Genomic DNA, 21,258 nt, shown 5'->3' with positions numbered 1-21,258 from the left:
AAGGGGGAAGAGGGAAGGCCTTTTTTTTCTTTTTTCTTTTTTTTTTTTTTTTTTTTTTTCTTTTTTGTGAAAAAAGAGAAGTCCGCAGAGAGGGGAGCTGGAGATCTGAATATTGTCTGTACGCTACATGGGCCGGGTTAATCGTTGCTTTAAATACTTCTTGACAGATAAAGAAAATCACCTCTTGCTCTTCCCCTCCAAGCGGATCATTTTACAATTCATCTAGAAGCTACAGACGCTCCCTATAAATGCGAGGAAGCTTACATGGGGTTTCTGGCTCGAGTTGGAAGTGGCGGGCCGCGGGTTCCTATGCTCGCCTTCACCCATGGCCCGATCGAACATATGTCAACATCACCAACGAGGCAACTGCAGCCTGGAGCTGTCCATCTGCCAATATGTTCACATTCATCAACGCAGGAACTATCCCAGAAAGGCCTTGTCTCATCGCGCCCTACTTCCCTTCTGGAATAGGGTCATGATATCACGTCGAGAAGCCAACTATGTCTTGTTAGGTAGGCAGTAGAGAACATAACATTACTAGATCTCGCCTACTCGTTAAGTGCCCAGGTGGTTATCCACCAACATTGGTCGCGGTATCCATGTTGGTTCATTGTTGCGTGAAGCTCCCCGCTCCTGCTTGTCAACTGGACCCGTCTTTCCTGCCTACCCATCAACTGACGCGGCCATCTGACACCAGGTACGCTGGCCCGTTACACATCTCTGTGGGCGCAATGGCGACGAGTGTCTACACAATATCTCTCCTGCCCGTACCCTCCATCCGCCGGCGACTTCAGCCGAAATAACAAAAAGCTTGTTTGCGCAATCTTCGGTAGCGGAATTGCTCAGTTGACGAACGGCTCTGGTAGCTTTGGCGAGAGCATCCTGAATAGCTGTGGAACAGGGATGGCAAATAACCTGGGGCCCCAGCAATGGGCCACCACAAGTGAGCGCAGCAACCCGCGACATTTCCTGGCAGCCCTTTTCAATCTCGTTGGCTACCTCCCACGAATTTGCTCCGCCATGGTATGTCAGCGCCAACTTGTAGTATATTGGGACGACATTCAATCGCTTTGCTTCTTCAGACAGTGCCGGCCAGTCGAGCTCCACATGGTTCGACAAGGGGAAGTTGAGGCGAGTGTACTTTGGCGGAGAGTCGTCCGAACTGTCCTGCACTTTGTCGTCATGGGGCAGAATCAGCCCGACCCTGCGATCCGTGGTTATGGCATCGACATCTGCCAGATCCGTCTGTGTTGCTCTGTGAGTGAACTGTGGTTTTGTTTGCATCGTGCTGCAAGTAATGCTAGGCTCCATTTGCGTTGCTCCGGGAATGAGCTGAGGGGTGGTCTGAGTGCCAGCATCCGTAGACTTTGCCCGAGTCTTTGAAAGACCTTTTCTATAAGAAGTCCAGAATCTGAGTCGCATTTTCGTCGTCGAGGTTTGGTCCGAGTATAGGTTTCCGATGTTGAAGCGAGAGGAGAGGGGGATGGCTTGGATGAAAAGAAATTTGGTGGCAAACAATCGCCTTTTAGACAAACAAAAAAAGCTCAAATTCCCTCCAGGGTCAATGTACCGTTGCTCGGCAGATGTGGTTCTCGACTCACTCACATTGCACATCCATGGTTCACCTGAGCATGTAAACCAAAGATTCTATGTGTCTTTTTCTTTTCTTTTGCAAGATGCTCAGCAGATCAGTAAGAAAGGAGAAACTCATTCAACCCTATTCATCTTCTTTGCCTTAAACGAAGCGGGTGACAACTCAGAACAGTGGACATGTATCAAAGCTTTTCTTGTGTATACCTCAGTTCACTTGTCACCGACCACGGTCGTGTAGTAGAATCACGACTCTATTTTCACCTTCCCTGACCACCAGTTTACTAATAATGCTGATATATTCCAGACAGTTGTCTTAGTCCCACACTGTCAGCACCAAGTTCATCTTCTGGCTACGTGTCCACCAAGAGCGCCATCGAGGGTTTTCCACGCGGCCTCGACCTCCCTGGGTATGTCCACATGCGCGATGAAACCCTTTCCTTTCGGTCCGTACCCACCACTATCGTCCCTTAACCGAGGGATCTCTCCCATGATCAGGTCCAAGAACCGCGGCATGCCCCACAGCTCCGATTCGCTAACCCTCATCTTGGCGACATCGTACCTGAGCAGCTCGGCAAGGGTCCTATGGCCCGGATGTGCGAGCAGGTTTGCTGCTTCGGGGCGTAAAAGTACGGAGGGCACCAAAGTCGGCCAGCTGTACAGCTCCGGGCGGGCGTCTACCTTGTCCGAGTACACGTGTTCAAAAGAAGCCACAGTGCGCCTGCACATGGTCGGGTCTTGCGCAACGATGATCGTCCTCGGTTCCGCGATGCCGCGAGACTGCAGCACCTCCCGCGTCCTCGACGCGTTTGCGCCGCAGTTGGTGGACTTGTCCTCGACGAGGATAGCTGTGGCACCTAGCTCGGTGTTTTCTGCGTCGACTTTTAAGCCAAAGTACTGCTCCGCGATGGCCTGCAGGACGCGAGCCTCCGGCTGGCCAGCCACCTGCTCTGCCAAGGACCGATATGTGGGATGGGAGGCGACGGCATCGTGCATCAGTTGCGTAGAATGTCCAATCCCGCCGCACAGAACCAGAACACAGCGGCCATCATCAGTCTTCCTATTGTCTTGGGCTGTATGGGGAGACAGTACGTCAAAGTATCAGCGATGACAAGCTTTCAGCCTCATGTGGATCCGCGTCGATCTTACCTCTGGAATGGGCATATCTCGCGAACGCCGAGAACACGGTTTCGGCAGTGGAGAGCACAGCAGATGCACAAAGCACGACCACGTCCGTCTGGGGAGGCGCGTTTTGAAGTTTATCAGTCCTTTCAGCGGCCGCCGAGGGCTGGCGATCCAGGAGCTGTCGGAGATCGCGGACTTGCTCAAAGGCCAGGAATGAGGCCAGCGTGTTGACCGCCTCCTCAAGAGCTGGCTGTCCCATGGCGGAAGACCCGTATCGTCGGAGACCCTCGCGAGCGCTTTGCAGGTAGATGTGTGGTCTCAACTGCCCCTTTCATTCGATCTTTCACCCCGTTATGGATCACAAGGCGAGCTGGCATCATCCCAACGAAAAAGCAATGGTTGACGAGGGTGGGGCGTGAGAGAATGCCTACTTTGTACGAAGTGTCGCTGACTGTTGATAGCGCAGATGTAGAGGATGCGCTAAAAGTGCTAGGGAAATACACGGCTGCTTAACTTTGATAGCATCTTGAGCCAAATCCACGGATATGAAGCATTTGACGCTTTTTCTGGGAAAGTTAAATGACTGCATTATAAGAACTTTACTAGAGCTTGGCTGAGAAGGTATCCGATGAAGTCTTGCTGGCCCCGGTCACAACATGACATTAGACACCAGTTGTCCGGGGTCCTTCCCACACTTGGTGCAGCAAAGGACCCAGAGCATCCGCCATAATCAAAAGATTCAACGAAGTTTTGGGTCACCATGAAGAATCTGTGGCATAGATGAGCTTATAATTCAACCCCTGTAGAGAGGCTTCACGTTGTCGTCGCACACACGGGAAATCCGGGGACCCGACAAGGTGGATCCGCCCCGGAGAACCTTAGCCGGAGGAAATCTGCCAACATCGTCCATCCCCGCAGGCCGAGGCCGCGTGGTGGATAGCTCTGCTCATGCAGAACTGACGCCCCTGCAGACGATTTCCGGGGGGCTCGGGAGGGAAGCCTGTGCACACCATTGCCTACTAAGGGGAAAGCTCAGCTGGAAATTTGACCAGTATCCCTCCACCCTCGAGACCATCTATGACTCGGGAAACAGAGAACAAGGGTCCATCCTCCTGTCATGCCGGGAAGCTACCTGCCATGAAGCTAAAAGCTCCCCCCGCAAAACAGGATGTATGCGGTCCGCGAGACCTGGCACCCATTCCTCGGGAGTGTTGCACATAGATAACCATTTTCCCCTTCCTTCTCTCTGTTTGCTCCTGGTTGTCCATCAAGCCTTCGCATTGCACTTGACCAAAATCACAGCCAGAAAGAAACGAGGAGGAACGTGTAGGACAAGAAAGAGTGCACAATGGGTGTCCTCAGCGACAAGCCGCAGTACTACCAGCCCTCGGACAAGCCGGGCCCCAAGAACGGGCACCACTCGGAGCCGCACCCGCAGTATGCCTCCGTCTTCCTGCCCATGAAGGAGCAGGCCGCGCCGCTCTGGGCCAACGGCACCGTCGAGATGATCAAGCAGGTCTTCCGCGAGGCGCCGCCCGCCATCCCCGAGGGCTGCCCGGAGCCCGACAGGGACATCAAGATTCAGTACACCAAGGCGCCCGCGCGCGACGGCGCCCTGCTCGAGCTCAAGGTGTACCAGAGCGTCAGCGTGCAGAGCAACGCGGCGCTCGTGTTCCGCATGCACGGCGGCGGCTGGACCGTCGGCGGCCACGAGATCGAGGAGGCGGAGAACAGGTTCATTGCCGGGCTGGGCAACGTCGTTGTTATTAGTGTGGACTACAGGATGTGAGTTGTCTCGCAGAGAGCTGCAGAAGCGGAGATTTTGGTCGCAGAGGGCTATGAGCTAATGTGGACGGAATTAGGGCCCCCGAGTTCCCTTTCCCTTACGCCCTGAACGACAGCTACGACGTCCTGCTATGGGTATGTTCAGAGGCAGAAGAAATGATCCAGGGCGATATATCTAACAAGAATGCAATGACAGCTGAAGCGCAACCCCGGCCGCTTCAACATCAACAGCGAAAAGATCATCCTTGTCGGTAGCAGCGCTGGCGCCAATCTGGTACGCATGGCCCTCCCACCTCACCTGGGACCCCCCCGAAGACTAACCCACAAGCGCAGGCAAGCATCGTCGCCATCAAGGCGCGAGACGAGGGCGTCACCGGCATCGTCGGCCAGGTGCTCTCCATCCCCGTCACCTGCCACCCCAAGTTCTTCGACCAGGTGCCCAACAAGGAGCGCTACGAGCTGCTCAGCTACGCCCAGAACCACGACGCGGCCCTGGTCGACTCCCCGGCGATGGAGTGGTTCTGGGACTGCTACGTGGGCAAGAATCCGAGCCCGGACCCCATGCACTCCCCGCTGCTGTCGACCAACCTCCGGGGTCTGCCGCCAGCGAGTAAGTTGTCTTTTTTTGCTCCTCCCGTGCCTGCTATTACTATCCAGTGCCCAGAGGTTCTAATCGAGATATCAGTCGTGCTTGTTGCTGGGAAAGATCCTCTACGGGACGAGGGCATCGCCTACGGCGAGGCGCTCAAGGCGGCGGGCGTGCCGACGGAGCTGCGGGTGTACTCTGGTCTCCCGCACGGCTGGCACATGGGCTTCTCGCTGAAGGAGTCCAAGGACTACTACGACAGGGTGCTGGCATTCATCAAGGAGCGTGTGGCCAACGGCCGCAGCTCAAAGCTGTAAACATCTGTCTTTCTATGGCGACCAGACCTGAACACGAGTGTGGCAGGGATGACAAATATGGCCGCTTCGGACGCCTGAAATGATGCACGCAGCTTAGTAGATTTAAAGAGTTGCCACGATGTCAACGTATACAGGTTGATAGTGTGGTGTCCATTCGCATAGCGCACAATGAACAATAAAATACTTCGTCCACACTTTGCTTTTTTGAACCCCCTTCATAATTTCCTACCCGAACCCGCTCTGAACACCTTTTGCAGAATCGATCCAACTATCAAAACAAATGATACGCATCGATAGCCAAGTCAAACGAAGCGTCGATCTGCGAGGCGAGCACGCCGGCCGCGCCCCTCAGGCCCTCGGGCACCTTCTCCGTGATGGCGGCGCTCAGGCAGTCGGTCGCGTCCTTCTCGAGCTTGAGGTTGCCCAGGATGACGGGGCTCAGCAGCGCGCGGTCGAACCGGGGCCGGGCGGCGATGAGCGCCGTCAGCGTGGCGTTGACGTCCCCCGCGAGCTGGCTGACCGTGCCCGCGACGGTGAAGGCCTCGATGTCGTTGAGCGGGTCGGAGCGCTTGGCGACGCCCGTGGCCGAGGCGATGTCGGCCAGCAGCTCGACCGACTGCGCGACGATGGGGCCCGTCGCCAGCAGCCCGCCGTCCCAGGACTTGACGGCCTCGCCGAGCTGGACCGTGTCGGCGGCCACCTTGTCCAGGGCGGCGACGATGGCGGCGCCGTCGGCGAGCACGGAGGCGGCCAGGAGGCCGGCGGTGGCGAGGACCTTGGCAAAGAGCATCGTAGGTCGTTTGATACCGTGGTTGTGGCTGGGGTCTGGTGCGTGTTTGATAGGAGAGCACCGGCGTCTGGTTCCCAGGTGAACACTGAATTGTCTAGACTGCTGCGTATTGCCTTGGTGACTGGCTGCGAACCGAATGCAACTTGGAGATCGAGACAGGTCCCAGTTTATATCCATCATCCTGGGGAGCGCGGGGCCCCGGACAGATCCCCCCATCGTCAACTCGGCTCGTGTCCATGTCTCGTTTCAATTTGGCATATGAAAGTTACATCCTTACTTACCCCGCGGCAACGCCCTCTAGAAGAGTCGTTATTCCAGCTTTTCCCGCTGTTTGCAAGGACATCCCCGGCCGCATCGTTGCTGTCGATCAGCTGAACGGCATATCCCTTCCCGAAGCGGCAGGTAGGCCTAGCTCGCCCCTTGGGAAATTCATGGGGACGAGGATCCGAAAACCCAACGGTGCTCCGCGCTTGACGGACTAGGAGATGGCTGCCAGAGCGGACAGAGATATGATTGGTGGGTGGTTTAGACACCAACGACAAATGGTGGAGAGTGCCGCGGCTTTTTGCACGATCATGAGCTTGATTGTGCCTGCTTGGCACAAAAGGCATGTGAAGGTCCGGAGTCTTGCTACCAAGTACCCTCTTTGGGTCGACGCAAAGACCGCGCGGTATTCAAATCTGATGACAGTTTCTTAGATCCCAGAATCCCGAATTGGCCTTTAATGATGACGACATCGCTCGTTTTGGATTGATTTCGCTGTTGTGTTGGCCGGCAGCTTGCGCGAGACATGAGAGACACGGGCAAGTGGGTGTCTAAATAGTTGACGGAAGTTCATCAGGAGCTACCTTGCCCTAGAACTCGGAAGGGCTATCCCACTACCTAAATCCGATGGGCTTGATGGATAGTCAAGTACTTCTGTTAGCAGTCCGTCAACTAATCTGACCATCACTTGCACGGGTTGAGAGTGTCGCGCCACACACGCGCAACTTAAAAAAGAAGGCTCCCTTCCAAGTGCATATGAGACGAGCGGCCGGCAACGGGGGGTCTCATACAAAGTGCGGCTCTGTCTTAAAGCTGTCTTGTCCCGCTCGCCGTTGTTCCATCTTCTTGCCAATTTCCGGCTTCCTTTACTCTCATACCTTTTTTCACAATGTTCCCGCCATCGGTCACTTCTCTAAGATTATATTACTTTTTTTTTTATCCAACTACCAAACATTCTGCCTACCATGAATGTTGTGTAGAGTTGCTTGAGTGTTATCCCTCTTGAACCGGATCTGTGAGGTGAGCATTGAAGAAGGCGAGGAAAAGTGACTGACTGGTCAAATTGGCCGCCGTCAGCCCAAGCTATCCGATTCATTGTCCAGCTGGTGATGTGTAAGTCCGTGGCCACGAACTGACGTTGCTGGAAATTTTGGCAGTTGCCCTTTCGGCTTGCGCATTCGCGCTTCGTCATTGCAGTGCTTGAAACTCATGGATCCCCAGAGCCTATCGAGGTAATAAGAGAGGTCGAGGCCTCGGCATCAGACTTCGTCAGCTCCATCATGGAACGCCTGTGGACTTCTCAGGTCTCCAGAGCTGGTTATTGGATAGCGAAGTATGTCGTTGACATGCCTTTTGAGGCCGACTGTGCGGTGTGGGACAGACACAGACAACCTATACCTTGGCTTGATTGACCCGGGCCCTGTCCAGCACCTACTTTGGCGCAGTTCTTAAATCCGATGCCTCTTCAGCTTCGCCAATGATACACAGCAATTCATTGAGCTCTTCGCTCTGTTCTGTGTGACCTCTTGGTTTCATAGTATGTCTCTTTGGCAAGGACATGATTGTGTAATCATGCCCAGCCCAACTCTCCAAAATGCAAGAGACGCATTTTCTCTTGGCACGTCTCATCCATATCATTGCATATGGGATTGCCAGACTGCTTCTTTCTCGTGGAAAGCTTTGACTGATTGTATTACTTGGGCTCTTCTACCCCTTTATAGTAACATGGGTAAGCAACGGACTGCATGTAAGATAGAGGGTGTGACAGTGTTCGGTCAACATGGTCAACATATGACAGACGAGGCTATGTGCCGAAACAACGGCAGACAGGATCAATACCTATGGACAAAATAATGATTTGTATTTCTATTGACGGGGTATCCAACAAAGTACCAAAATCCATGGACCACTAATTAAGTATATCTCGGTCGCAGACTGGAGTTCTTGAACCAGACTCAGCAGCAAACACCGTTTTCGCCAGAACCAAGCATTGCATAACAAGACGACGGCGGTTCAACGTCAGTGACGAAACGACCTTGTTGACCGCCAACGCCTTGCCCTCACGGTCACAGTCACGGTCATGCAGCGCCCCCCACGTGCTGCTGGCCTTGAACCGGCGACGGAGTAGAGTATGGCACGGGCTGCTGGTGCACGGGCGCCGGGGCGTAGTAGCTCGTGTGCGCGTCGTAGTACGGTTGCGTTGGTTGCTGCTGCTGCTGCTGCATCATGGCCTGTGCCTGGTTGGGCGTGTATGCGTTGGGGGGAACCTGGACGTAGGACGTGGTGGTCGCAGGCATCTGGCCCATGGCGACGTAGGCGGCCGGGACGAGCATGACGGTCGGGGTGGCCTTGTTCCTCCTGTTGCACTCGACACAGGCGCGCACGAAGAGGGTGAAGTGGAGGAGCCTAAACACAGAGTTGCGTCAGTCAAAATTGGGTGTTGTTGCCTCCTCTCGACCACTATCAACGGAACGTACAAGAGGAGGGCCATGAATGCGACGAGGGCCTTGTAGAGCATGTAGATAGAAGAGTAGCGGCTGCCGGATGAGTAGTAGTCGTCGTAGTAGCTGTTGTAGTAGTAGTAGTCCTCGAAGTAGATGACGGCCGACATCAGGCCGACCGAGGCCGCGGCGCCCAGCCAGATGACGAGGTGCATGCCGACGTGGGCGCCCGGGTGGATGCCGCGCTGCTTCTGCACGCACAGGGTGATGAACTCGGCGACCTGCCACAGGAAGGACACGATGGCGACGGGCAGGGTGAAGACCAGGCCGTAGTAGGGGCCATAGAAGTAGCTGGCGGCGATGCCGCCGGAGAGGCCAAAGACGACCACGTCGAAGGCGAGGATGAGGCAGCCCATGACGATCTTGGCGATGTAGAAGCCACGGCTCGACACGATCTTGTCGGCCCGGACGGGCATATAGAGCCGTTCCGGGCCGCCCTGCTGGGGAAGGCCCTGCTGAGGGAGCTTCTCTCCGGCGTGCACCGTTTCGGTGGTGGGTTGGGCGGCGGTCGACATGGTGCGCAAGACTCGAGAAGACAGAAGGGCGGACTTGCAGTCAGGAGGTGCAGAAGTGTCAGTCGACGGCCGAGCGCGTAGCAAGACCGCTCAACAACGACTGCGTCGCAAGGACGGGCACAATGCGAAGAGAGAAGGTGAATGAGTGGCAGCCGCTTTGAAACAAAGCCACAGAGAAAAGGAAAGACAGCCGTGAAATAAAAACGGCAAAGAAACGAAGGTGTGGTCGTGCTTGTGCGGGAAAGGGAGGTCGAGCAGGCAGAACTGAGTGGTGATCCACCGGCCGTGTGGAGATGGTGTACAAGTACTCCTCCGTACCTGGGTCCAGGGCTAACAACAGAAAAACTCGGACCTTAATCTTAATCAAAAGTAACCAAATGGGGCGCAGCTGCATGTCAAAGAAAAGGCGAGCCTGGTTCGCTCTGGCACAGGCACCGTTGCAGTTGCGCCAGCCGTTGATAGGCCCGTTTCCCCTCAAGCCCCTCCCGTCAGCGAGACCCAAGGGGCTGAGCTTTAGTGGGTTTTCTAGGCTTCCTCCAAAATCCTGGTCTTGGATGCCACCTGCTGCGGATCCACAGCACTGGGTACGAGGTTTGACAGCAAATAAGAAATAGGGCTGAGGGATACCCAGGCGCGTCAAGCACTTCGACATGTAAACTGCGGCATCTGTCGATGAGTACCGTTGAGAGCATGGATTGCTAGCCTTTCGAATCCCGAGCTAGAGCTTTGACTATCGACATTAAGCATATTGATTCGGCATTTTGCTAGTAGTCTCTGTGATGAAGGTGGTGCTGACAGCTTGAAATGGGTGTGCTGTGTCTTTGAGCGATGCCGAGACGCGTTCCACCGAGTACTGCACCCAACCGCATAACCGCGATCGACATTCGTCCACGAGACACTCTTGCAGGCTAGCTAGCAAGCAGAGGCCACTCAGCGAGATGCTTCTTCTTCAGCTCCGGCCTAGCGTCAACTCAAATCAGTGTAGCCCGTGCCATTCAGCACAGACAGTCGCAAGCTGAACAGACCTGCTCAAGAAGTCTGGCAGAAGTCAAAGGTACCTATGCCGAATCCAGGAATACCCTCCACCAGTTGTGAAACATGCTTTGGTGACGATGTCTGTTCAACCCTAGCTCGCCACCTTTTTCAAACGTGCCGACTCAACCCCGATGTTCGTCAGTCCGCCTCTACTCCCGCTGCAAGACCACCATCAAGCCCATCAGACCCAACATGACCGTCTTCAGCCAAGGGTGCTCGCTGAGCATGATAGTAACATAGCCCACGAACGGCACAAAGCCAACGACGCTGCCAATGATGGCCTTCCTCTCCAGAAAGTCCTGTCCGTGTGCGTACTGCAATCACATATATCCGTTAGCCAACATGTAGGTAGAGGTATCGCAGGATCGGGACGCACCAAGCTCGTATCGTCTGACGGGTTGTTGTCGCCTTTCGTGAGGATCTTCGCGTGCGGCCTGTGGAGAGACTAGTGTATTAGCCACCCAGCTGATACCAGCGCAGCAGACTCTCTGAGACATCGAGATGACCCTGGCCGGAAGACGTACCCTGTGCCAAACTTGCGGACGATCCTATGGACGATCGGGATGTCCTTGCCCTCCACATTGTAGACAACAATCTCGCCCACGTCTGTTTCCCTAAACAGATTCCTGTTCCAGAGCGCCAGGAGGTCTCCTCGCTGGAAAGCCGGCTCCATGGACCCTGACAGGACGACGACAATCGGGGACGGCGAGTCGGCGATTACCGAAAGGCCTTTCCACATCTGCGACGGCGCACCACTGTTAGCCTGTGTGCATTCTGCCACCAGGGTGCAGCAGAAATCGTACCATGAACGCCGTGGAGAGAATGAGAGCAAAGTTGAGCAGCTGCGCGGCAGCTTGCCGGGGGTTCTGCATGCCGGACAGCATTTTGTCGAGCAGCAAAGGTGTCCCGAGGTCGCAAAGCGGATTGGGGTCGACTGGGGCTGGCGTTGGGAGCTCGTTCTCTCTGGATTATTTCGTGGATCGGTCGTTCGGTCTCCGCAAACGCCTCCTTTTAGGGCTCAATCGTGGGGGGATGATGTGTTGAAGGGCGCCGAGCTGGGGAGGGTTGGGTGAACGCCGTATCCTTGGGGATGTGGGATTTGTGGTTGGACTCGCGATGACAGCTTACCACAATTTGCCGTTGCAATTGGTCAGGGAGGTACCCACCTCGCACTCCAGTGCACGGGCCACAACATCTTACAACATCACAACATCTGCGAGCCAGGTTGGCAAAAAGTACAAAGAGAGTCATACAACACTCCAAAAAAAAACAAAAAAAACAATACAATCTCGCAAAAGATGAATCTCTGGTCACGGTGAGGATTGAACTCACATCCTTCAGATTATTAGACTGACGCGCTGACCAATTGCGCCACGCGACCTTTGTTGATGACGGGTTCAGGTCTACCACAACTCAAGAAGCTTGGCTAGGAGTCTAGGACCAGCAATACTTGACGTGCCAAGTTCGTCCCTTGATCAGATGTTTCAATGGTTCTATGGACAGGAAAATAAATTATGCGAGGTAATGAAAGGGGCTGGCTCTGTATTCTCGCGGCCAATTCAATCAGTGGTAGTGTCTGCTTCATATTTTGTGATTATTTGTTGCTGCAAGTTGACCAGTCACTTCAAGTAGTCAGACACAACAGAGCAACAACACTAGACATTGTGTAGAAAGAGCTGTCAACCCTACCCTTCTACCGAAGAAAGTTCTTGATTTCTCTGACTGAACGGAAGCTACAGGCTTCATAGAATGGTCCACGCCAACGGTGAGGTGCGACTTCTTTGCCTTTTTGTTCGAGTTCGAGTTCGCCCCTTCTCCCGCACGCTCGTCTTGCAAATGTAGAAGGAGCAGAGGTAAAGAACGGGTAGATTGGAACCGCCTACAGCAGTCTCCAAGCTCTTAGTTTTCTTTCGTTCTTGATGTTATGTCATATTGCTCTTTTGGTCTACCTTGGTGCTTGGTCCTCATCGCAGCACCTGTAGGAGTATCTACACATGCACCGCCGTCCTTTGGACAAGAATAACAAATCGATAATCAGTTGAATAACCTTCCCTACTACCTACGAGGTCACTTACACAATGAGTGAGCGCGCTCCTCTTCTCGACCGTGATGGTCTACCTCTCCCGCGTGGCGCTCTTCATGATCACGTAAGATCTCTCTGGGGATGGAGTTGAGCAACATCTAACACTATAGCAGCCTATCTTCCTACGAGTCTGCCATTCCCCGTGGAGATTCATCAACCAGAACACCCTCTGCTATCTCCGTGGCATCATCCTCGTTTACTTGCTAGCCGTCATGGGCATGCTCATCGACTTCAAGGTCAACCGCGAGGACAAGCACTCGGGCTGGCGTATGATATTCGAGTTCGACACCATCACCTTCGGTCTAATAGTCCTCTACCACATCATGGCCTTCTCTTGGACGCTGACCCATCTGCACTGGCCCCATATCGACGAGAGCGACCAGACGTGGGAGTCCCGGATCCTGCGGGCCATGTCGCCTCCCGAGCAGCCGAGCTACTCGCGGCGCCGCTTCTACTTCAGCCTTTTCTACTCGCTGGTTCACGTCTACAGTTTCATGGTCACTCTCATCTACTGGGCGGTGCTCGTTCCCCAGGGCCACGGCCATTTGCCCAAACACGACGGAGAACCCCCCAAGGTTGGCCATAACTTCTGTAGGATCATGCCCGTTGCTGAGCATCACGAACGGCATCATGACTGACATGAACCACAGTGGACCACCTGTTCTCCGAGGGATGGTTCAAGCCCTTCTGCCTCTACAACCTGTATACAATGCCGTCCATCCTCGCAGTGTTTGAGATTCTGTTCCTGAATAGCATCAAGCGCCAAGTCGTAAGTCTGTTCCTGCCTGAATCATGCGATTTGCCTGATGGCCCAATATGTTGGCAGTGACTAACCACCCGTCGTAGCCCGTCCCGAGCCACGTCTTCGCAATCCAGTTCCTGGCTGGCTTGTACCTCGGTTGGGCCGCGATCGGCAAGATGCTCACTGGGTACAACCCCTTCTTCTGGATGGGCCACAAGGGGTCCGGGTCCCGAGAGATCGTTGCTGCCTACTGCGTTGGGTTTGTTGCGCTGGCACCTGGTGCCTTCTCCTTCATGTACGGCCTAATCGGCATGCGCGACGCCATTGTGGAGAGGGGAACCGAGCCGGAGGACATTGCTGCTGGTCTCAGGGAGGAGCATGGGCAGCAAGCCCGCCGTTGATGGGACTGTCTGCTGCGTTGTCGTCGGGTCGGGCCCAGCTCCGGAGCTTGGCGGCGGATGGCGACTCGGGTCCGGGACGTGTTCCCATAGGCTGACAAGAGCCAGGTATAGATTGTGGTATCATTCCGTTTTGGGCTCGTTCCTCCTTTTGGAAAGCATGAATATGGATGCGGTTGGGCACGGAAGGTCGAGTATTGGGGGAGTCAGTCAGTATCTCTAGATAGCCCAACATGGTACTGCCCTAGAACCTTCCATGGGGCATTACATTCACGTATTCGCGCGCCAAGTACGCTTCAAAGTGATTGGTCCATGGCCTGTTGCTGGTTTCTCCCATTTGGTATCGCATTTGACATCTTGGTACCTGATCGGGTTGAGATCACTGCTCTGGGCCTTTCTGAAAAGGCAGGCGGTATGTGTAACTGCTTCTTGTAACAATGACTGACGCCAGAATGGGCGGTTGATAATGCAATGTACACTCTTTGGTTGATTGGTCTACTTGGTGTATCTTGACGGCATGGCTTGCCCATGATGATTACGAATGCGGATGATGCCTGTGTTGGATCTTGGCGGTATACTGACTGACCTAGTCATATTCGCAATGGTGTGCAGTGGACTGTGGGTTCATGCAGACACCGTGCACAATCTCCGGTGTGAAAAGCTTAGATCATTCTTGTGGCTTGCCTCATGCATTCACAGCTGGTGAAATGGGTGTACTTCTCATTTGCGTCGGGTAGCAATGGTGTGGGAGGTATCTTCACCAGGTTTGGTGTGAACCCAACCACCCGAGATGGCGTGCGGCACCTTGGTGCCGGGGTCTCACATGTCTCACCCTCCCTCCACACCGGACTATTTTCCCAAGTGCTCGGATCGGTTGGGCACATCCCTGTTAGCCGCTTCTTTCTTTACAGTAGATCAGATGGCACGCACACATGTGAAGGATTGAAGGCACACTTGTGCACGTCTTTGGCTTGGTAACCTGGTATCACCTAGACCATCGGCGAATGTGGCCGAAAGAGTGGTCAGACTAGAGACAGATCTGTCGACGGTACCTCGAATGCAGGTCTGTTAACGTCATTGATTTGTTCACTGATGGGAATCTGGTGCGTACTGAGGCTGTGCTGCTGGGCATGATGAGTTGGCAAACTGGGCTTGTCTGTCCAGTCACAGGCTGGCGTCTACACGTCCTTTGCTCTCTCCAATGACAATGACTTGTCTTGCTGGCAGAAAAGCACGGTCCAGTCTGGAAAGGCCTGCTACTTCGTCAAATAGCAGGTGCAGTCGATGTTGATTCGTGGCCATTGCTGATACACTGTTTCTCTGAGGTTCTGCAGATTTCCTTTTTTGGGCATAGAATGGCGAGGGGCAAGGGCAAGCACCTCTGATATGTGCAAATCAGGCATCGCAGTGAGTGCCCTCGTGACTGGCCCGAACTGATACACGGCCTGTCTTTCTCCTGTCCCACGTGGTTGCCCGGTGATGCGTGGCATCTTCGTATGCGTTTTGCGCCAATTGTCATGTCAGAGAGTGCGCCCAAAACACAATTGACTCGGACAGCGGCAACGACAGCGGCAACGACAGCGGCAACGACGATTGTACCGGCCTGCGTACGCATTGACTGTCATTGCTCTGCCAGAAGCCCAGGCTTCACCCGTCCATGGATGTTGGGCCAGCTTTGGGTCCAGGCAGCTCATGCCTGACGAAAGCCGGTACGTAGCGACCAAGTACCGGCAATGTCCTTGCTTGGGCGATCCTGTTTCCTGCTTCGCTCCCCGCTTGGGTACCGTTGTCGAGAGGAAGGGAAGGGGGCGTTCGCAAGGTCGTTTCAGCAATGCGATGGGGCAGCAGTGAACTGGTAGGAGTTGTATTTTAGCGTGCGAGATGCCCACCACCATCGGGGCGAAAAACCTTGGTTCGGTCAATCAACGGATCCTCAATCAGCACCCTAAACCCATCGCGGAACGGGCCATTTGCCGCCAGCAACGCCGCTGTACACCCCCACTAGATTAGCTGACAGCCCTAGCAAATATCTACTATCCAACCCGTCATTCAACGTCGAAATCCTGCCAGCCAGCCAGCCAGCTTGCGCAATTGTGCCGCCCTGCCTTGCTTGCAGTGAGTGACTCGACGTGCAGCAAAGCCACTCACCAGCCAGCCAGGATCATCATCAGCACCGTGCAGTTGTGCTGATTTGTGACTCTGCGTGTGTGAGTGGTAATTCGGCCTGGTGTGTTGTGTTTGCTTGTTTGCATTGCATCTGTGCAGTGCATCACCCACCAAGCCCACCCACACGCGGGCAGACCAGCCTGCTCTAGGCAGATCTGCACCACCACTGCCGCCCACCCCCCAAAAGCATAAAAACCCCAGATGCCTCCCCCACCCCCGAATCTGACCCTTCTTTTCTCTCCCTCCCCCCCAACACACAACCAAACAGGGTCGCAAAGGTATCATAGGAGTATCTCCAGCCATTCGTTCAAGAATCTCCCTGGGGTATTTCCTGCCCGGGCCCTTAGTCAATTTCTTTTGTGCGTCACTCACTCACCCGCACCCTCTTTTCCTCCGCGTTTGTTTTCTCCAGTCCTCTTCGCTCGTTCCGTCGCTCTCTACTTTTCCGTCCCGCGCGCCACGAGAGTCCGTGCCAACGAGCCCTTTCTTCTGCACCGTTTCCAAAGCTACCGCTCTCCCTGAACCCGAGCCTACGTCGACCGTAGGCACCCACGAGTTCATCGGAATCGACAAGCACACCGCAGGCAGCAACCATGTTCAAGCGGTCGTTCAGGTCCGGCAACAACACCGTCCCGGTGGCCGACCCGCAACACCGCGTGGACAAGTCTGCGAGGCTGACGAAGCGCAACGGTGGGAATGGCGGCACGGCCGGCTCCGTGCGGGATCCCGCGAAGCTGTCGAAGCTGCAACAGTCGCTCTCGGGCGTCGAGGAGGCCAAGCAACTGGGCCCAAGCCAAAAGTCCCTCGCGCCGTCGCCCATCGTGACCCTCACGATCGGCTCCGAGGGGCGGCTGTTTGCCGCGCACGAGGACGTCCTCTGCCAGAGCCCCTTCTTCGAGGCGCTCTGCAAGGGCCAGTACCTCGAGGCGCAGACGAAGAGGATCGCGTTGCCGGAGGAGGAACCGGAGGTCTTCTCGGCGGTCTTGGAGTACCTCTACAAGGGCGACTACTACCCGCGCTTGCTTCACAACAAGCACCGAAACTCTTGGGAACTCGAGGACTCCGACCCCCGCCAAACCCCGCACGCATCCCCCAACCTCACAGAAAACGGAGGTGGCCGCGCAGGCGCCTCCCCCTATGTACCCTCGGCTGTCGAAGCGACCGTCTACCTCGCCAGTGAGGGCCAGCATCTGCTGCGCGACACGGTCATCTACTGTGCCGCGGAGCGGTACGGGCTCGAGGAGCTCAAGCGCCTCGCCCTGCGCAAGCAGGGCCTGCAGAGCGGTATCGACGTCGGTACCATCCTGCGGAGCGCCCAGTACTGCTACGCCCACACGCCAGACTCCGACAGCCGCCTGCGCGCTCATTACCTGGCACTCATCATCCGCTGCCGCAAGACCTTCAAGAGGAGCGGCACCATGCAGGCCGAGATGGAGAGAGGTGGAGAGGGCGGCAAGTTGTTCTTCGACCTGTTCGTCGCCCTGTGCAACCACCTCGACGACGTCATTGAGGCGTCGAACGCTCGCACGCCCAAGACGATCTGAAAGGTCCAGCGTCGTCCGCGTCCGCGCCGCCGCTGGCTAGGGTCAATGCCCAGGCCGCGTCGCGACTGGTTTTCCCGGCGTCTGTGGCGTTAGATGTACCCGGATGGATGTACACGCAAAGCGGGTTTTCGAATTTTCGAATTGCTTTATCGAGGTTCCGGATCTACCTTGGATTTTTACAACATGGAAAGCGTCTCTTGGGTCTGAATTTTCGGCATTCTCGCTTGCAGCTCCCAAGGGTTCATCAGATTGGACATCACCATTTGGGAGACTTGATTTGCTTCTCTGTCCTCACTTCTCGCGAGGTTGGCCGACCATTTCTGATGATACTTCTTTGGGGAGTGAGAGGGGCTTAATATTTTGATCCGATACACGGGAGATCAATTCCAGGTAAAGACACAAGCCTGTCCCTCTGCTCTCTCGATGTTCTGCTCTGCTTTGTTTCTTTCCACGTCTAGCGATACCACCACTCACCTCGGGGCCATTTCAACTCAATTTTCCACAGCGTGGCGTTTTAGGAGCTTGGTTCTCTTAGAATATCACCTGAAAAAAAGGGGGGGACAAGTGGGAAGGCAATCCGTGCCGTCCTTCTTGGACACCGACAATGACAACACACCCCACCCCTCTCGACAAAAAAAACATCTCAACACATTCGTCCGGAAGTTTTTGTTTTTAATCCAGGCATCTGCTTTCGCTGGTCAACACGGATTTAGGGGCGCAAATTCTGCTTTTTCTGCGAAGAAGACTTAGACTGGGCTCCCAAACTCACAGAATGTTTATTCACGAAGACAGCAGCTGGAGGAAGAACAAGGGAACGACACCACACGGATCGACATCCAAACTCCTAATCAACAGGATTGGCGCGAACCTGTTATACCTTTGACAAGCAACCGAACAAAAACTTCCTTCGCTGCCGTACAATCTCCACTGATTACCTTTTCCTTTGTCTTTACAACAAAAAAAGAGCTAAAGCATGGAGAAAGTGCCGCATGTACAGCACTTTATTTACCTTTGGGGGCCTGCATGGTTGCTTTGCTATCGCGTTGGGGAAAACGGTCATGGAACACCACCCACACCACTCATTCGATATGACGCTGCGTGTGGACTCTTTGATGATGTTATGAAGATCTTGATTCGGGGCATTCTCTATTCTTTTTCCTTCTTCTAGTAAGGAGATTGAGGGGGATTGTCCCAAGGGGTCAGAGTAATCTGTCAGGTCTCCCTAGCGGATCGACCCCGTTTTGGCTCGACGCCCTTTTGAGGGGTCTGGTAATGAGAGAATCGGCCACCTCAAAAAAAGTCCTCCTTGTGACTGCATCGTGCTGATATGTCTGTGTATGTATGTGCGTGTGTGTATGATACGGGTGTGGCCTCTCTGCTGCGCTGGGTGCATCTGACCCTTGATCTTGCTATGCTCCCGTCATGTCCATCCACCGGCCTCCTGGACCAAGTCATCGTCGCTACGCCCACTGGACGTCAAACTCGCGGAACTCGACGCTCAGCTCGTCCGTGGTGGCCTTGGCCTCGGGCCGCGCGGCCATGGCCTCGACGCTCAGATCCCACTCCTCCTGCTTGGCGGCCACCCAACAGATCTCGCGCAGGGGCACCTTCTGGGCGTCCCCCTCGCCGGACCCGAGGAGGACCTGGTAGACCCAGAAGCTGCGGCCCTTGTCGTCGCCCTCGGCCACGACCTCGATCGTGACGCCCTCGGCCGTCGTGGCCCCGGGCGTCCCGCTGAGCGGCGCGACGGACCAGTCGGCCCAGCCGTCGCAGGCGACGGTGCTGACGAGCGGCTTGGCGTAGTAGTACTCCACGCCCGTCTTGATCCACTTCTCGGGCTTGCTACCACTGCTGGCGGCGGATGTGGATGTGGAAGCGCCGCCGCCGCCGCGCCGCCGTAGGGAGAGCAGCAGGCCTGCTTGGTCGTACTGCTGCGAGGGGGAGAAGGAGAAGGTCGCGCGGGCGGAGCGGAAGGACGAGAGGGGGCCTGTCGTGCGGGGGGGGGAGTGGCCTGCGGGGATGGCGGTCGGGGCTGTTTTGCGTGTTGGCGGGGTGGTTAGTTAGTTGCCCGAGTAAACCTAGCTTGTGTGTTTTGTTTGTTTTGGGAGAAGAAATAAGGGAAGAGATGGGGGGGATGGGCATTGAGTCTTTCTTACCGTTGAAGACGTCGGTCGTGGGCGGCTTGCGCCAGATGTCGGTGTTGGGAGCGGCTTTGATTGTGAAGGCGGACATGATGTTTTTTGTTTCTTGGGAGGATTGTTGATTTTCTTTTGAGTTTTTGTTTGTACAGTTTTGTTCGTGTTCTCCTCTGCTTGATTGACTCAATGCATGCGATTGTATTTACAGACGAGTTTTGTTTCGGTATTCCAAGGGCTGGTGTCAATTTATATCGTTTTTGCGCATCCCACCTGAACTTCATGAGCGAGGTTGATGTCGGAGTTGGCCCATGCCAAGTGTCGGAGGCGCAGCTCTAGGGCGGGGTACCGTCACGTAAGAGCGGGGTAGATTCGTACCTTTTGCTGTCAAATCCCTTCCTGTGCCGTGTCCATGAGCATCTCATTGATGGCAACCAACTGGACTGAAAAGGAATCCCCGACGGGTGTGATTGTAAATGCATTCAACTCGGTGGAGGATTTGATTCGAAATCGATGGCGTTTACTGTGGTCTGAGCTCCGACAGGAGAGTGGACAAAGCCTGGCGGAGTTGCCGTTTTGGGACGGGGCGTGTTGGATTAGTCAGATAGCTCTTCCGGTACTGCTGGCCGCGCGAACAGCTCAGTGAATTAGGACTCTTAAGTAATCAAGAGACAAGGACGAATTTGATAGTGTTAATATGGAATTAAAAATGACAAGGCAGTTGCAAAATTGAAGTTCCCTGGAGTCCCAATCATCTTCCCACAGATGAGATGGAGCTTACCGGCAGGAATGAAAGCAGATACATCGGAAACAGATGCTGACTGGTGGAATCCAAGCATAAATGTTGATGTCAAGCATAAATTTGTAGAATTACTCTTACCATTGACTTACACAAGTGTATAGCTGACCACAAATACTGGGTTGCCGAGAGAAACAGACCAGTGACCAACTCTGCTTTGCCTGCTCTGGTATAGGTCTCAAGCTTCTGAGAATAACTGTCCGAACGTATTGGCAAGAGAACTTCTGTCTGATACCAGGCTCGTGAAGCAGTCCCTATCCCATCACGCCCACAATCTGGAAGAACCTGTGGACGTGGAAATCTTCCAGGCTTTTATACTTGCAGAACCCGACTCACTGACCACCTCGATCCCGACTGGAAGGATTACAGTGCTGATGAAGATCATGGCCAAGCAACTGTCACTCACCCTTCGCTAGGCCGTCCATCCATAGGTACCATGTGTCTTCCATGTCTGACCAGCTCCAGGATCTACTGGCTGCATGGACGATCCGTTTGGTATAATTACTCCTCCACATTTTTTTTTCGAATAGGGGCTTCATTTAACCATCACGGCTACATTTTCACCAACATTAAAGTCTCAAGCACTTCATCACGACCAGTTGTCATGACAAGGCGTAAAACAAACCGAAAGATTCAGTGATCTTGATCATCTTTACGGGAGGATGGCACTCATCTCGGAATCGACGACGATGTTCAAGGTGTCCATATCATATCCCAGCCATCTTGGAGCAGCCAGCTGAGTGTGGAATTAGTTCGGCAAGTTCGGCGAGGTATCCGATGGAGGTAAATCAACCTAATCTGCTGCTCTTGTTTACTCAGATGAAGATGGCCCGAACAGTGGGCTGGGGCCAGCCCTCGAGATGACTGACGAGAGCCGGCTGAG

General features: G+C 54.6%; 8 protein-coding genes across 8 annotated transcripts; 3 read left to right on the top strand and 5 right to left on the bottom strand.

Moving 5' to 3' along the window:
* Positions 1-441: 441 nt before the first annotated feature.
* E0L32_012285 (uncharacterized protein) lies at positions 442-1,422 on the bottom strand (the record flags this gene model as incomplete). The annotated part of the gene is made up of 2 exons (XM_031135109.1): positions 442-498; positions 772-1,422. The coding sequence occupies 2 exons, from the start codon at positions 1,420-1,422 to the stop codon at positions 442-444; spliced, it is 708 nt and encodes a 235-aa protein (XP_030998783.1).
* Positions 1,423-1,932: 510 nt separating this feature from the next.
* E0L32_012284 (uncharacterized protein) lies at positions 1,933-2,974 on the bottom strand (the record flags this gene model as incomplete). The annotated part of the gene is made up of 2 exons (XM_031135108.1): positions 1,933-2,663; positions 2,740-2,974. 2 exons carry the CDS (start codon positions 2,972-2,974, stop codon positions 1,933-1,935), a joined length of 966 nt encoding a protein of 321 aa, XP_030998782.1.
* A 1,089-nt stretch (positions 2,975-4,063) lies between these two features.
* Positions 4,064-6,675, top strand: E0L32_012283 (uncharacterized protein; the record flags this gene model as incomplete). The annotated part of the gene is made up of 7 exons (XM_031135107.1): positions 4,064-4,500; positions 4,578-4,635; positions 4,697-4,774; positions 4,834-5,110; positions 5,165-5,399; positions 5,701-6,226; positions 6,292-6,675. 7 exons carry the CDS (start codon positions 4,064-4,066, stop codon positions 6,673-6,675), a joined length of 1,995 nt encoding a protein of 664 aa, XP_030998781.1.
* A 1,860-nt stretch (positions 6,676-8,535) lies between these two features.
* E0L32_012282 (uncharacterized protein) lies at positions 8,536-9,473 on the bottom strand (the record flags this gene model as incomplete). Its single annotated transcript, XM_031135106.1, has 2 exons — positions 8,536-8,863; positions 8,935-9,473. 2 exons carry the CDS (start codon positions 9,471-9,473, stop codon positions 8,536-8,538), a joined length of 867 nt encoding a protein of 288 aa, XP_030998780.1.
* A 1,184-nt stretch (positions 9,474-10,657) lies between these two features.
* On the bottom strand, positions 10,658-11,392 carry E0L32_012281 (uncharacterized protein; the record flags this gene model as incomplete). The annotated part of the gene is made up of 4 exons (XM_031135105.1): positions 10,658-10,822; positions 10,885-10,942; positions 11,033-11,247; positions 11,312-11,392. The coding sequence occupies 4 exons, from the start codon at positions 11,390-11,392 to the stop codon at positions 10,658-10,660; spliced, it is 519 nt and encodes a 172-aa protein (XP_030998779.1).
* Positions 11,393-12,586: 1,194 nt separating this feature from the next.
* E0L32_012280 (uncharacterized protein) lies at positions 12,587-13,734 on the top strand (the record flags this gene model as incomplete). Its single annotated transcript, XM_031135104.1, has 4 exons — positions 12,587-12,655; positions 12,702-13,182; positions 13,242-13,360; positions 13,438-13,734. 4 exons carry the CDS (start codon positions 12,587-12,589, stop codon positions 13,732-13,734), a joined length of 966 nt encoding a protein of 321 aa, XP_030998778.1.
* Positions 13,735-16,490: 2,756 nt separating this feature from the next.
* E0L32_012279 (uncharacterized protein) lies at positions 16,491-17,441 on the top strand (the record flags this gene model as incomplete). The annotated part of the gene is made up of 1 exon (XM_031135103.1): positions 16,491-17,441. One exon carries the CDS (start codon positions 16,491-16,493, stop codon positions 17,439-17,441), a length of 951 nt encoding a protein of 316 aa, XP_030998777.1.
* Positions 17,442-18,901: 1,460 nt separating this feature from the next.
* On the bottom strand, positions 18,902-19,673 carry E0L32_012278 (uncharacterized protein; the record flags this gene model as incomplete). The annotated part of the gene is made up of 2 exons (XM_031135101.1): positions 18,902-19,473; positions 19,598-19,673. The coding sequence occupies 2 exons, from the start codon at positions 19,671-19,673 to the stop codon at positions 18,902-18,904; spliced, it is 648 nt and encodes a 215-aa protein (XP_030998776.1).
* Positions 19,674-21,258: the final 1,585 nt, after the last annotated feature.

Source organism: Thyridium curvatum (assembly GCF_004353045.1).
Source record: "Thyridium curvatum strain D216 chromosome Unknown NODE_150_length_35768_cov_86.069751, whole genome shotgun sequence".
NCBI lineage: Eukaryota > Fungi > Ascomycota > Sordariomycetes > Thyridiales > Thyridiaceae > Thyridium > Thyridium curvatum.
Note: the sequence above shows the minus strand (reverse complement) of the source record. Positions and strands in the feature narration are given on the sequence as shown.